This window comes from Nelumbo nucifera, chromosome 2 (genome assembly GCF_055504915.1).
Source record: "Nelumbo nucifera cultivar China Antique chromosome 2, China Antique-T2T, whole genome shotgun sequence".
Lineage (NCBI taxonomy): Eukaryota > Viridiplantae > Streptophyta > Magnoliopsida > Proteales > Nelumbonaceae > Nelumbo > Nelumbo nucifera.
The window spans coordinates 16,597,324-16,612,767 of NC_142650.1; the positions used below are offsets into that span (position 1 = coordinate 16,597,324).

The 15,444-nt window shown below is 35.7% G+C and overlaps 2 protein-coding genes across 3 annotated transcripts; both read right to left on the minus strand.

Moving 5' to 3' along the window:
• Positions 1-3,506: 3,506 nt before the first annotated feature.
• Positions 3,507-7,293, minus strand: LOC104597024 (pentatricopeptide repeat-containing protein At1g20230-like). Of its 2 annotated transcripts, XM_010258403.3 has the most exons (2): positions 6,702-6,839; positions 3,507-6,558 (listed from the first exon to the last, which is right to left on the minus strand). In XM_010258403.3, the coding sequence occupies exon 2, from the start codon at positions 6,522-6,524 to the stop codon at positions 3,987-3,989; it is 2,538 nt and encodes an 845-aa protein (XP_010256705.1). In that variant the 5' UTR covers positions 6,525-6,558; positions 6,702-6,839; the 3' UTR covers positions 3,507-3,986. The 2 variants fall into 2 exon arrangements, with proteins under 2 accessions (XP_010256705.1, XP_088753422.1); XM_088897296.1 differs by having other exon boundaries at positions 3,507-7,293.
• Positions 7,294-10,395: 3,102 nt separating this feature from the next.
• Positions 10,396-14,645, minus strand: LOC104597023 (ataxin-3 homolog). The gene is made up of 2 exons (XM_010258401.3): positions 14,033-14,645; positions 10,396-11,446 (listed from the first exon to the last, which is right to left on the minus strand). Exons 1-2 carry the CDS (start codon positions 14,282-14,284, stop codon positions 10,889-10,891), a joined length of 810 nt encoding a protein of 269 aa, XP_010256703.1. The 5' UTR covers positions 14,285-14,645; the 3' UTR covers positions 10,396-10,888.
• Positions 14,646-15,444: the final 799 nt, after the last annotated feature.

Genomic DNA, 15,444 nt, shown 5'->3' on the forward strand with positions numbered 1-15,444 from the left:
TCTAAGGGGGATATTTGCCAATATGTATGATTTTATTTTTCAAAATGGACACAACTGTGAGATAAACAAAAATGATATAATTTTGATGTGGAAAGCACTCTCTAAAGCGTATTTATGCGGTTATGGCAAAATGATTTACCAAAGAACCATGAAAATAGTCTAATTGAATCAAACTGTTCCTTGTTTTGTAGTGGGTATTGGGTGGTGGGAGTTTCAATTTAGTTTTCCAATCTCATAAATACAGAAAAAAAACAAGAAATATCAACAGGTAAACAAGAATAAAATGCTTTTTGCATTAAAAAAGAGAAAAAGGAACATCGGTTATAGTTTAGCCAAGGTTCAAACTATTGGTATTACATAGCATGGAGAGACAATCTAGACCAATGTTTTCAAAACCGGACTGGATTGGACGGTTGGACAGGAAAAACGGGAAACGGTCACCTGATTGGTTCCATTTCACCCCAAAATCACTATTTGGTCAAAAGCTGTTGATTTGGTCAGCAAACCGCTGACCCAAGCGATTGAACTATTGAACCATCAATCCAGACAATGGTTTTTGGCTATTTTCTGTTTTTATATTTTATTTTTTTTATCAAAGCGGGCCATTCATTCCGTCCAAATAATTGGATTGTTCACAGTTGGACTGTTCGACCAGGGAACCGGACCCCTGAACGGTTCCTTGTCCAATCCATTTTAAAAACCTTGATCTAGACAGTATTAAGATGTGGATCATAATACACTTTAGATATGCATAAATATGATGAAATATTGAAATAAACATGGATACATAAGGGAAATTAATATCAATCTTATAAATGTATTAATAACACAAAATTTAAGGTTAAAACGACCATAAATAAGGTAAGCACACACTTGAATAGTTTATGTGAAGCGTGAACTAATAGACTTTTTTTTTTTTGGAACTAACAGACTTAAGGTTAAGGGACTGTTTTATAACGACTGAAGATTTTTTATTGCTTTGTCTTATATATATATAATTGGAAGCAAAGCACTAATATCTCGTGGTAGTGCGAGATTCTTGATATTTTAATGTAGTTTTGTCTGTAGTGGTAAGATTCTTGCTGTCAAAATTTGAGAATTAATAAGGTTAGCTAATTCAAATGGGAGATAAATTCAAAGTTTGCAAAGCTTAACAGGTTGATGATTTAATAGAAGATTTATTAAAGACTTATTAAATATGAAATCCAAAACTTAAATTGAGAGGGAATTCAAAATTTTTAATGTATATATGGGCTGATACATACATCAAATTAGTCTGTATCAGACCGTATCAAGCTGATACGTCTTTTTTTTTTTTTTGATAAGCGGGGAGAAAATTGGTGTTGAGTTTTTCCACTTGTGCCATGTATGGGGTATTTGAAAAACCGATACAAAACTCCATGTATCCGATGTATTTTATCTATATTTTAAACCTGGAATATAGTGCACCGAATGCATTAATGTGATGCACGGGATGGGGCACCCCTCTTTGTGACTCGCCCCGTAAGTTAAGACACTTAACTCCATCCCCGCCCTGACCCCAATGGCGGGGCGGGTTCGGGGCAAGACACCCATTCCCCGTCAGGATGGAAAATCCTCAAAATTTTCCCACCCTGAGGCAACCACCTAAAAAAAATTAATTTATAGATATTTTACAAATAGGATTATGGGAATTTGGGGGTATTTTACAAATTGAATTGTGACAATTTGGGGGTATTTTGTAAATGAAATTATGGGATCCTAGGATTATAAGAAAAGTTTGGAAATATTTTAAAAATCAATATAACCCCATCCCTAATTTGGGGCAAAAATATTTTCCCTGTCCCCACCCTGTCTTTGCCCCGTTCCCATTTAAGATTTGAGAAAACTTGCCCCGTTCGGGGCAGGGCAAGCTAGGGCCCCAGTTTTATAGGGAAAATTGACATCCCTACAATCCTAATAATTTTCTATAACTAATTAACTTGCAGTAAATTAAGTAACAATAAATTATAATATTTTATGATAATTTCCAAAAAAAATTTTTAAGCCAAAATTATGTACTATTAATCAAAGTAAATGTAATTATAGTAAATTAATATAATTATGGTAAATTATATTATTTTTAATTAAAAGTAAACCATTTGATGTTAATTAATGAAAAACCAGGTATGATCGAAGTCAACCAAGTGGTCTAGATTGGTGTTGATAGACTTAACAATTTTCCTAAATTATTTAATAATTATTTATTGAAATAATAATAATAATAATAATAATAATAATAACAATAATAATAATAATAATGGATTGTTATTTAAATAATTATGAAAAAATTCTGATAGATTAATTTCCTAATTTTTTTTAATCATTATCTAGTTGAAGAATAATAATGGATTATTATTTAAATAGTTTTGGAGAATATTTTTTTCATAGATTAATTTCTTATTTTTTTAATTACTTATTTAAAAAATAATTATGGATAATTAGTTAAAGAGTTCCCTAAATTATTTGATAATTGTTAACTGTAATTATTGATTTTATAAAAATTATTAAATAATGCAAATTAGTAATATCTTTTATCAATAAATTATTATTGTAAGAATTTAATGAAAATTTATTAAATTACAATTATTAATGTAAATTACACTAAATGTTGAAAAATAATGGATTGTTTATTAATAACAAAAAAATATTAAATACTGGATTGTTTATTAATTTTTGGTAGATTATTAAATTATTTAATATTTGTTAAATAATGGATTATTTATGAAGTAATTATTTCATAGTTTTTGGTAGAACATTTTCCAGAAATTTTTAATAATTTTCATTACTAATGGATTATTTAACAATAATGGAAGATGCCATGAATATATAGGAAACATCGAGTTCCCCTTATTCCCCTCTCTTTGCTTGAAACCACGTGTATAGATATAAATATTGTTTGATTTGGAAAACCAAATCTTAATAAATTATGACTATTTTTATGGAAAAGTGGAGAGAATAGAAGGGGAATTAGAGATAGAAGTGAAGGAGAGGATAAAACATATATTGAGCTAATTAAGGAAAGAAGTTAGGTTGTTATAGAAAGTGAGAGACGTGAGTTGTGGGGGGAGAGAGAGAACCCAATGGGAAGGGACTCAAGGGAGAGGAATGAAGAGAGAGGGTGTTGAGATGGCAAATTGGGAGTGGTGGGAAGGGGGACAAGAGAGAGAGAGAGTCAAGGAGAATGCAGAGTTGGGGCAATGGAGCAAAGAGAAGCAAGGTGATGTGGACCGTCTATATATATATATATAGAGAGAGAGAGAGAGAGAGATTTCTTAGATAGATAGATTTTTTAAACATATTGCATTTATGCCAACTAAGCTAGAGGATGACAGCAACATTATAAAGAACTATAAAATTAAGGTGTATACAGTTCTAGAATAAACAATCTGGACCATGGTGAATTTTATAAAACTGACATTTCCCTTACATAAAACACATTCAACCCAATGTGTAAAACCTTATCCATTAATATATTAAGACCAAAATTTATTCATATAACATTTTATAGAAATGCTGAATTAAGAATATAGCTTTTGACAATGATTGTCAATTCAGTGACACCTTAAATTGATGAACTGCCTCTCTGGTGGGTAAAAATGGTGCATTGGACCTCTCAAATTTACTAGATAAACATCTTAATGATGATTGTTTGTCCATAAATAATGGTAACTTATTTTAATTCTTTATTTCACAAAGCTGAAAGCTGGCTCACCTCTAAGCTTATGTTGTGGGAATATCATGAAAACTTTCGTCTTTGTTAGTTCCTTCTACCTTCTCATGTCCTTCACATTCCACATTTGAAAAAATGATTTAATAGTCTGGTAAAGTCCATATGTCCGTTTTTGGAATGCGAAAACTATGACTTGAGCTGATGGGTTATGACATTGTCACGGCATTGCATTTGTCTCCACAATACTGTTGACATTTTTTCAATGTAGATTGGTTTTTCCTGTTCTCTTCTGTCTCTAATCCAGTAAAAGGGATTGTCTTATCTCTGTGGTATATTCTTCATCTGTTATCACAACTAATAAATCTACCAATACACTATTTAAATCCTCATCCACATCTTGGCTCAATTGGTTCTCTTCTGTGAAAGCACGGATAGAGTTGCCAACCTCAATCCAACTACAACCAGGCAACTCCTTCACACCATTATCTACCATCATCTTTCTCACCCTATTGACATCATTCCATCTCCCAGCAGTAGCATAAATATCTATTAATGTTACATAGTTCACTGGGTTCTGAGGCTGTAGTTCTATGAGGTGGTTGGCTGCATACTCGGCCATCTCTACATACTGGTGGGTCTTACAGGCTAAGAGGAGAGCACCCCAAAGGCTTGCAGTGGGTTGCAATGGCATCTGAACAATGAAATTTCTAACATCTTCAAAATTGCCTACACGCCCCAGGAGATCAACCATGCAGGTGTAGTGTTTCCCAGTAGGAATAATCCCATATCTTGAATCCATGTTATTAAACTGTCTCCATCCTTCCTCAGCCAACCCAGCTTGACTACATGCTGATAGAACCCCTAAGAAAGTGATGCTGTCAGGGTCTACACCTTCTTCCAACATTTGATAAAATAAGGACAGAGCAGCATTGGCTTTTCCATGAACTGTAAAACCCTGAATCATTGTATTCCATGATACAATGTCTCTTCGAGGAAGCCCCCTAAACACTCGCTCTGCATACTCCATGGATCCACATTTAACAAACATGTCTATGAGGGCATTGGCAACAAATAGATCCTCATAGCCAATTCCACTTCTTATGATATAGCAGTGAATAGATTTTCCATGAGATAAAATAGCTGACTGTGAACATGCAGGAAGAATGCTTGAGATGGTGATGGAGTTGGGCTTTAGTCCTTCCAATTGAAGTTCACGGAAATGCTTCAGACATTCATCAACTTCCCCATGCCGTGCATAAGCTGAAACCAGCGTAGTCCAAGTGATAATGTTCCCTGCTACTCCTGTCATTTTCATTTCATTGAAGATTCTTGAAGCCTCATCAAGAAATCCACTCTTTGCCAAACCTGAGATGATTGAATTCCATGATGCCAAATCCTTAGCATCAATTGATTCAAAAATCCTTATGGAATAGTCTATGTACCCACAGTTTCCATACATGTTAATGAAGGCTGTGCACACCAATGTGTTCATCTCACCGACATTTCTGAGAAATACACTGTGTAACTGCTTCCCTGTCATAGGACAAGTAAGATGACCAACCACTGGAAGAATAGCACTGAAAATTGTATGGTCAGGCTTTTGATATGTCCACCTCATAGTGGCAAATGTATCCAAAGCAGCCCAGAAATCACCAGCATCAATGAATCCAGCAATTACTGTGTTCCAGCTGAGAGTACTGGGTTCTATCCCAGCCTTCTGCATTGAATTGAAAAGTTCAAAAGCCTTACTGGCATATCCATTGTACGAATAGCAAGCAATCATCGAATTCCAACAGTCTAGTTCCTTTGAACTGATGCCTTCAAAAACATTTTCACCATCTTCAACACACGCAAATTTCGAGTACATGCTTATAAGGTATGAAGCCACAGCACTGTCTGACATGTAACCACATCTACTCAAGTACCAATGAAACTCCCTTACCTGTTCGATACCTTCTACACGTTCACATATCTGATATAATGATGTTAGAGATATTTCACTTGGTCTAATACCTGAAAGTTCCAATTGGTTAAGTGTGTTGAGAATATTTTGAATTGATAATCCACTTTCAAGATACTGTGGAATGATACAATCCCAAGTTGTTATATTGGGAGATTTTCCATCTATGTGCATGCATCTTAACAACTCAACTGCCTCCTCAAATAGATTGATCTGAGCATAGCCCTTGACCATAGTGTTCCAACACACTATATCCTTGTCTTTTACTCTATTAAAGATGAGCCTGCCATACCCCAAACCCCCACAGTTTGCATAAACATCGATAAGAGCAGTCCCAACAAATTTATCATACTCAAACCCACTTGTGACTATGAGTCCATGTATCTGTTTTGCAAGTTCGAAACTTCCCAAATCAGAAAAGAGGGGCAAAATCCCTGCTAAAGTAGCAGGATTCGGCCTAACCGCTGAATGCATCATTTCTTTGAAAAGTTTCAATGCTTGTAGACCATCGCCCATCTGAATGTAGCCCACAAGCATTGAAGTCCAGGTAAAAATATCTCTCGTAACCATTTCATCAAAAGCCCTCTTGGCATCTTCCACAGTTTCAGATTTCGAGTACATGTTTATAAGAGAATTCGTTATGACAACATCCCACTGAAAACCACTCTTAAAAATATCTGCGTGGACCTGTTGGCCTCCCCTTAAAGACTTCATTCCTGCACAGGACTTCAAAATCAGAGGATAAAGGAACTGATCTGCTCGAAATCCTTCTGTAATCATCTTCTTGTAAAGATCAAATGCTTTGTCTGCTTCGCCAGAATTGCAGTAAGCCCCTATAATTGCAGTCCAAGAGAACAGATTTCTTTCAGTCATTCCCTCGAATATTTGGCGGGTGCACTCGAGATTCCTGCATTTAGCATACATCATCATTAGATTATTCTGTAGAACTACATCAGACTCGAACCCACTCTCCATAATGTGTTTATGAATCTCTCTGCCTTGGGCACATGCTTTGAGTTTAATGCATGCTCGGATAAGCGGGATGTATACTTGAGAAGTCAACGGGAGGCGGGCGGCGCCAGGGGGGTGGCGAAGGAATCGAATTGCCTCGTCAAGGCGGCCATCCATGGACAGTATGCGGAGTTTCTCTGCAAAAGGTTGCTGCTGCCATGAAGAAAAGGTCCGGCGTAGAGACCCCAAAAGCCGCTGCATTGGCTTCAGAGGGATGGGGGGTCATGACTCATGACTCGTGAGCATGTGAAAGGGTAACTAAGAAGCAGAAGCCCGAGACTATAACCATAACAACGGTCAGTGCAGGGATTATTCCACTCTTCACTTGTTGTAATAACGAAAACGCCCCTCCGGTTAATCATCTTTATTTATTTATTTTTTTTGTATAAGGTAAGGAAGTATCTCCCTAATAATGACATAAACAAGTAAAAGCCTGAAAGGCATTCTACAGTGGGGATATAAATTTATAAGTTCTATTTGAAACCATTTTTTTAAGCCTCAAACTTTATTCCAGAATTCAGATGGAAGAGCAGTCAACTTAAAAATTTTATTAAAAAGATACAGAGAGGAGAGGACATTGCCCGCCTTGCCCCAAGCCCAAAAGACAAGGAATTTTATTTTATAAACAATTCCTAAAAAAAGCAGGTGTTATAACATACTAATGGGCGTGTGACCTTGCAAAAATAATAATAAAGCAAAACAAGTGATAACATAAATTAAATGTGTTGCATGTAGATGTAGTCTTAGTGTCTATTGTTAAAAGAGTTCAATAAGATATATTAGTCCAACAACTGAAGAAGATAATTAGTGGGTTGGTGATGAGTGTTCAACTTGGCTTGTTGAGGAACTACCTTCTTTTTTTGAGAACCTACAAATTCATTCATAGATTTTTGAATATTATTTATTTTGTGTGTGTGTAATGACAACTTTAAAGAATTAACTATTAAGTTGGAATATTGCTGGAGTTGCATGCATGACTGACTATCTAGGGAATTTATGCTTTTTTTTTTAATTATTAAATTCGGTCTTGTTTAATAATTTGCATAACTAATTGATTCACATTCCCAAATAATGTGTTATCAAAATCACTAGTTTGGTTCTATGCAACCTAATGCATTTGGTATTATCATTACGTAGTTTTGGTGGGAATTGGGCAAAAGAAATAATGGTTCGATATAATATGAAGGGAGATATAAAAACATTCTACTTTTTTTTTTTGATTTTGATAAAAATTAAGGTATAGAATTTTCTTTAAATTCATCATTTAAAGAAAACTCAGTAAATTCATCATTTACAATTTTCTTTAAAAACATTGGAACAGAAGACCAGGTATATAAGGCGAGTTACACGACAAACCAAAACGAGTCAAGGCATGAGCCGCCTTGTTTGTCGATCTTGAAGAGAAAATTACTGAGAACTCCGAATAATGATTCAGGATATTTTTGCAATTGAGAAAAGAGTATAGAATATGGCAAAGTAGCACAACCACCTTCAAAGTTAAATATAACTTTGGAAATTCCGCAGAATATAGCAAACTGGAAACTTTCTATCATAACTTCATATGAGTAGCTAAATACATGATAGTTTTGGAAATCATCAATGACACATTTAAAGGAGCCATATGTGCAAGTGGAACACCCAAAACAAAACATTAAGAAGAAACATCAAAATTTTAGCCCAGACTGAACTTTGCGCCATAGACGGGGAAGCCTTGTTGCCAGCATAATATTTATAATCTACATAGTTAATATCCTCAATTTTAATTGCATATATTTCTTTTAACTTGTTTATAGCTGTCTTACACGCATATTCTTCTGCAACTTTCTTTGTCTGATATTGATACCCAGAGAATTGAATACCCATTCACCACCATCTTTAACAAAGATTAAAACTGAACCGGACGGTCAGGGGTCCGGTTACGGTTCGAACGGTCCGATTGTTAGATCTGAATGGCCAGCCCGTTTTAACAAAAAAATAAAAATTAAAAAAATGGTTAAAACCGTTCGAACGATTAATCAGCCGATTCAACAGTTTGCTGATCAAAATCAACGATTTTAGAGAAAAATAAAACCAGTCAAATGATCAATTCCCAATTTTCCAGTTCTATCCGGTTTTGAAAACCATGTGCCCAATGCATCCATAAGGAGCCCTCTCTACTTTCAAATGTGGCCGAGGTAGTTTAAGGTAATCAGAAAGGTCGTTTAGAACTTGTTTAAAAGATATCAGGAAGACAAGTTCACTATCGGTATCCTCCATTTGTTCTGCAAAACCAAGATAAAGATCGAGAGAAGAGAAGCATAAACAGATTAATGTACAAACCCAAAGGCACAACAAATAATTCAAAAAAAAAAAAGGTGAAGATTGCTTTAGACATACGTAAGCTTAAGTTGTAAGTTGACATCAACGTATGACAGTAAAGCTGCCAGAGCTTATTTAAGGGTTGAACACTTGAACCTCAATATCTTTTAGTAATACCTTTCAAAATATATTAAGTAACAGTTAAAGTGACAACAATATCTTTTGAAATACATCAAGTAGAACAGTGGGACTGTGGGACGACAGATATCAAGTTGGATTGCCCCCATGATCAGTTATTCTAGGTAATGGACTGGATAAAATCTTGACAAACATTCCTTAGCGACAAATACACCTTCTTGTCTGCTTTGTCTATAATTATTATTAATTATTAGAACTATATGGCATTAGGGGTCATTGAGATAAGTGTACTACATTTATGTGGCTGAAGTCATGAAAAATAAATAAATTGTCAAAGAAAAAATAAACTGTGTTATTAAACCAAAAATAAATTGTTTACGTCAAAATAAAAACATTGATTTTTTAAATAAAACCCACACAATAATCAATAATTAATTGATCACAATTTTATTTGAATGTTTATCATTTCAGTAGTTAAATTAAATGATAAACATTGGAGCTTAGGAAATTGCAGGAGTTAAATAAAACCCACACACTTCTTTAATGGACACAAATTGTAGGAGTTAAATTAAATTTGAATGTTTACCATTTCAGCAAGGTTGTCCCATGAAAGATGCTACAATATCTTGGATCTCATGAAAATTGAGTGTGCAATTCAGATTTGAAAAGCAAAGCGGGAAAAAAAAAAGCAACAGAAACATATGAAAGAATTTTGAGAAGGCAGACACACTAGAGGGGAAAACATTGCATACAAAGGTACGAAAGAAACTAAATACCAAACACATAGCTTGGAAAAAAAATAATCATAATATTAGAGAAGAAAACATCTGGTTGAAACGTACAATTGGAAAACAAATAAAATAATGAAGTAGATTACATAGGAAGGAACAATTGGAAAACAGAGAAATAATGAATACATATCTTAAAAACATAAACATAGGAAGTGACACGTGAAGGAAAATTTGTGAAGATAAAAAGGGAAAATCAAATGAAGTGGCCACTCGGTCATCATAGCTCCATATTCTCATGAAGAAAAAAAGGAACATCTCCCGTATTTATTTATTATTATTCACGGGAGATGTTCCAATGCACCCTGATTACTTCCTCTCTTAATGACGCCTCTCGGATTTCAACTGTGTAAAAAACTGAAAATGCCCATAAACTTCACCTGTAGTAAGCTTGACACCTTCCAACGGTTAAACAGGTGTTCAACTCATTCCTCAGCTGCTGAGCACATGACATACTGCAGAGAATCGAGCTCCATCTCTCTCCTGTGGTGGCTGTATCTAGTTAGACATTTTCTTAGAACGCATGCACAGCCCGTCCCCTTACACTGATGATTAAAAAAAGAGCTTTCGATACACAATTTAGTAATTTACACAATTTTTTCACATCAAGAGTCTCCATACTTTGAACCTCAGGTTCATGCTTAAGATTGGTCCTAAACCTGACCTAACTTTCTCTCCTTCCTCCCACTCTTTTTTAAGAGGCTAAAACAAAGTCCATAACTCCAGATCATCACACCTAGTTGGATCTCCAACAATTCACAACTCCCAAATGTTATATAACAACTGTTATGACGACCTTTAGAACATTTTTATTACAGAAGCCTTTGTAACTTTGAACATTAACGAATACAAGATAAACGCATGCTGCACAGTGGTAAGATTTGGATTATACTCTCCATCCAAATAAACATTTTTTTTTTCAGTTGAAAACAGACAAGTTTCTGTGCTGTTGGGGAATGGAGTCTCAGATGCAATTGTTTCTTCTGCATGTATTCAACGGCTTTATTGATCCTTGTCTTTAGGAGTGTTGCTTTCAGCACTAGCTGGAATAGAATCCAGCAAGCTGGCAGCAATAGCAGCCTTCAAATCTTCATCTTCCATGTCAGAAAGTCCCTCATCTTCCCTGAATGTCAGAGAAGGGTCAGAGCTTGGTTGGGACATGTTAGTTCTGTTAGGAGCAGAATGAGCCATGTTGCAAGATCTTGTTATCCTTTGAGCATCTTCAGGTGAGAGCCATTGTCCAAAACCATTAGAAGCTTCTGATGATGAGATAGGGAACTCCTTTGGGAAGTTTCCCCTCACCAGGAAAATGCTCCAGCCAAAGCCCTTCAAAGAATCAAGGTAGGCTGAAAGATAGAACTTGGAGAGGTGTTCAGGAGCTGCATAGAGACTGTCAAAGTTATACCATTCTCCATCTACTTTCCTGATGCAAAACCAATGATCCTGCAAGTGACAGATAAATGCATTCTCCAGCTCAGGGTCAACTTGAGCAGGCTCTGCAACTGGGCAGTCAAGGGGGATTACTTGCAGATCCCAGACCTCCAAAGCCTTCTGTAGAACCTGCAAGCAAATAACACCATTTTTCCAAGCTAAGCATGAAGTTTGAAGGTAACAATGTGCAATTATCATCAATAAAGGGAGAAGATAAAGAAGGGAAAAGTTATGCAAACAGTATTCTCAAATTTAATTGGGAATCCTATTGCTTTCTGTACTATAATCCATGAGTATTAGCTTGCTGCCTGCCCAAGAACATAGTATGCTTCACAAAGTCCTTGGCATTTGGTGATATTAGGCAACCAAGGGTGGACATCAAGAGAAAGAAGCAATATTCAAATACTCTTTTAAAACAGTTGCTATAGATATTTTAAGTTCCTCATTTTAGATATTTTGTATTTTTTATATTCCTGGTGTCTCTATTTGTTTCCGGAAGCAACAGTTACTCTGTGTCAAAAATATCATTAAGAACATGACATTTATGGGCTAAATCCCCATCACATCTCTGTAGTTGAAGGCATGACAAACTGTATACATACTAAAAGGAACTCCAAGTTCAGTCTCCTCTCAATTCTTCACACATTGTATAATTTGAATAACCATCACACCTATTCCAGTCAAAGAATTATAGCGCAAAAACATCTATCACCCCCCCCCCCCCCCCCCCTAATAGATTCAAACTTCAAAACATCACTTTTTTATAACGCACAAACATCTATCACCTCCCCATAATAGATTCAAGCTTCAAAGCATCACTTTTTTGGTCATATGGAATCTCAGGATGCAAGAGTACATGTTTGATGTAACCTAATCCTCCCTCCACCCAATAAAAGTACCTTTTTTATAACTGGTAAAAATATTTTGTATTACTATAAAGATGGCAAAACATCCTCAACAAAAAGTTACAAGAGGGTATGAAATGTGAGTATTGTATAGCATGCACATTCTACCAAAAGCATTTAAATCACCAAATGTAACAAAAAAACAAGCTTCCTGAGTTTACGACGTTAGCAATTAAAAGGATACAAGTAACAATCCTATTGAAGGTTTTGTTTGAAAGGAGGTTCAAGCTGAAAATAGTTCTTAAACATGCAAATGAAGCTCAATAAAGGAGCCAATTAACCAGAAAATGAGGAAAAACGAGGACGAGCAGCAGGAGTTCAGGGTGCAACTCAGGCAGGCCCGAGTTAGCATTTTACTCTACTTCCAGGTCAGGCTTGGGCTCCACAGTATTATGGTACAAGACCCACATGTAATGTCATAAGGCATATACATTGGGTTTAGAGTTTCAGGCTTTAGCTTCTGCAGAGCACAAAACCAAGCACTGTCCAGGAGATAAACAAGAATAAGTAAGAAAACAAACAAATGTATAGTGAAAATCCTCAAAAGACCATATGACATTTGACTGGATGGAGGTGTCATATGGTCACGCATGAAACCTATTATTTAGAAGGAGCAGAACTAAAAACGTACTTAATACCCCTATTTTCCTTACTAAACGCGTGGGGTATTTTAATTACAAGCTTTTGAGCTCCATGCCTAAATTTCTGATCATCCCTAGAACCATGTCTCAAATCATAGATCCAGAAGAAATATACCCCATGCCCCATGTCCAAAATAAGTGTTGCAATCAGAGCTAAGCTTCATCAACACACCTCAATACAAAGACTCGACCAAATAAATAAATATTGATACTCTTGTAATGCTTTTTTATCGGTGCACTTGGTAACATTTTCTTTTTCTTTTTTGATAGGAAATGGTCGCTTGATAACATTTTAATATTATCTTTCTCCTATTTCAACTTAAGTTATACGTTTAACAACCAAGAAGTTGCCTATTTTATCAGCCAAGGTTGAATAAATTTTATTCTCCGCAAAACCTATTATTGGTTGTTGGGCCATCTCAATCTTTAACTCAGTATCAATAGAAAATAAATTTTGGGATAAAACACAACACTCATCTTTGAATAAATAAATGCTACCAATCAACTGTTGAACTCGCTCTGAAAATGCAATTCAGATTTCTGAGGGGGATTGCAGTCCAAAAATCCCTTTTTTTTATGGATAGGTGACTAATCAATTATCGACCTTAACTTTTCACTAGCATGGGACTGAAATTAAATACCTGTAACTAGAAACTAGAAGAACGTTTTTTTTTTTTCTGTAGAGTTTATGTGATGATGGATGTGTTTTGAGTCTCAACAACTGAAGGGCATGCCTTGACTTCGAAAATGGAAAGAAAAAAAAGTGCTTCCCCTTCCACGTTTTTGGAAGAAAAGCATGTCTTACCACCCGCCACTCCATATCCGAAACTAGTGTCAGAAGCTTCTTCCATATAAATATCAATTTTGTTCATTTTATATTTCCATAATCTGCCGAAACCAAAGCAATCAACTGGTTTGCATTTTGTCTACACTTTATTTTTCTAACAGATTCTTCCCCATTCTGAAACCGATTAAAATCCAAAGTTTGGAGAATTTGGAGGGAGAACAAAAGTTTCAAGCCCCAAATTGGTTACGAAGCAAAAACAATCTGATAGAGGAATTCGTGAACAAGAACTGAAGCCAAAAAAGAACAGAAAAACGATAAAAAAATCTACGTTTAAGATATTGAAAATAACAAGAAAGGAACATTTTGGTTATAATAACCTAACCTGGATGCTGAAATCACCATCCATGGAGACATTATGCGACTCCTCAGAATCGAAGCGGAGAAAATCGTCAGAAACGGCACCACCTTCAAGCATCATCTGGCGCTCCTTGCGATCAAGATCGGAGGCAAGAGCGGCCAGATCGAACTCGGAGAAGAATGGTCCCTGTAACACCGTATTCACGCAATGCACTGCACAGAGCTTCGATTCTTGCACCTCGTGGTACAACATTCCACCATTGCTCGGACCTTCCATCTCTCCCTGTCTCACACTCTGAGGAAAAAAAAAAAATCGAAAACCCTAGAAAGCGAAAACCCTAGAAATGTCTCTTAATTATCTCACCACACTATCTGTCGGGCTGGGATTTCTTTGCGGGGAGGAGACGAAGAGGAGGAGAAAAGGACCGGTAGGATCTGCTGCAGTCCGCACTCGTCTTTTATTCCTCTATGACGTTTATCCAGCGATGGCAGTTTGTTACTTCCCTTTTCTCCTTTGCTCATTTTCGAATTGTTTCTATTCTTCTCGTTTACTTATATCCTTATATTTTTACATATTCACTAAAACTTAAGTTTTTATAAAACTACACGCCCTATAATTTACAACTGATTTACATAATTGACCTCCATCCATTAGGAATTATATTATGTGTATTGCCGTTGGGTCCAGGGTTTTTTATTTCAAAAGTCAAAACTACCCTTGTGTTTCCAGCACGCGAGGGTGACAACTGAAGGGTCTACTTAACCCTTAATTTAATAATAAGGGATGACCGGATGAGGACTGGGACGAGATGGACAAACGCGCTAACAACCAATCTGCCACGCGTCAACTAAGCTTTGAAAGAGGTAAATTGTGTTGGCGGATTTTGTAAATTCTAGACCCCTCTACCCTCCCCAAACCTCCTAAGTCCTAACTCATGCCCTCTTAAAAGATTCTCGTAATCAACATCTTCTTCTCATATAAAAATGTAAAATCCTCCCTAATCCTCTACTCTCTTTCGCATTTGAGAGTAGGGCATATTATGTCTAGAATGATATCTGATTTGTTATATATATATATATAAACAAGATAATATAAATAAATTACAGATACCATGTATTTTGGATCATAATACTTGAGTATTATGAATTTTTTAATGCAACACTTAAGTACCCTGAACTTTCAGAAATAAATACTTACGTCCACTTCCGTTAACTTACATTATAGATTATTGTAAACTTACTGAAATGCCCATATTATTTTAAATTGTTTAAATCATAAAATCTAAAAAGATCAAAATTACCCTGATTAAAAGTTGGGTTCTATTTGGTCTAGAACCCGGATTTTCTGCACTTGGTATGGTGTGGGACGTGGTACATTTTCAATGAGATTCAGCCAAGTCCTACTCCACATGCATTCTCAATTCACATGTGCAAATG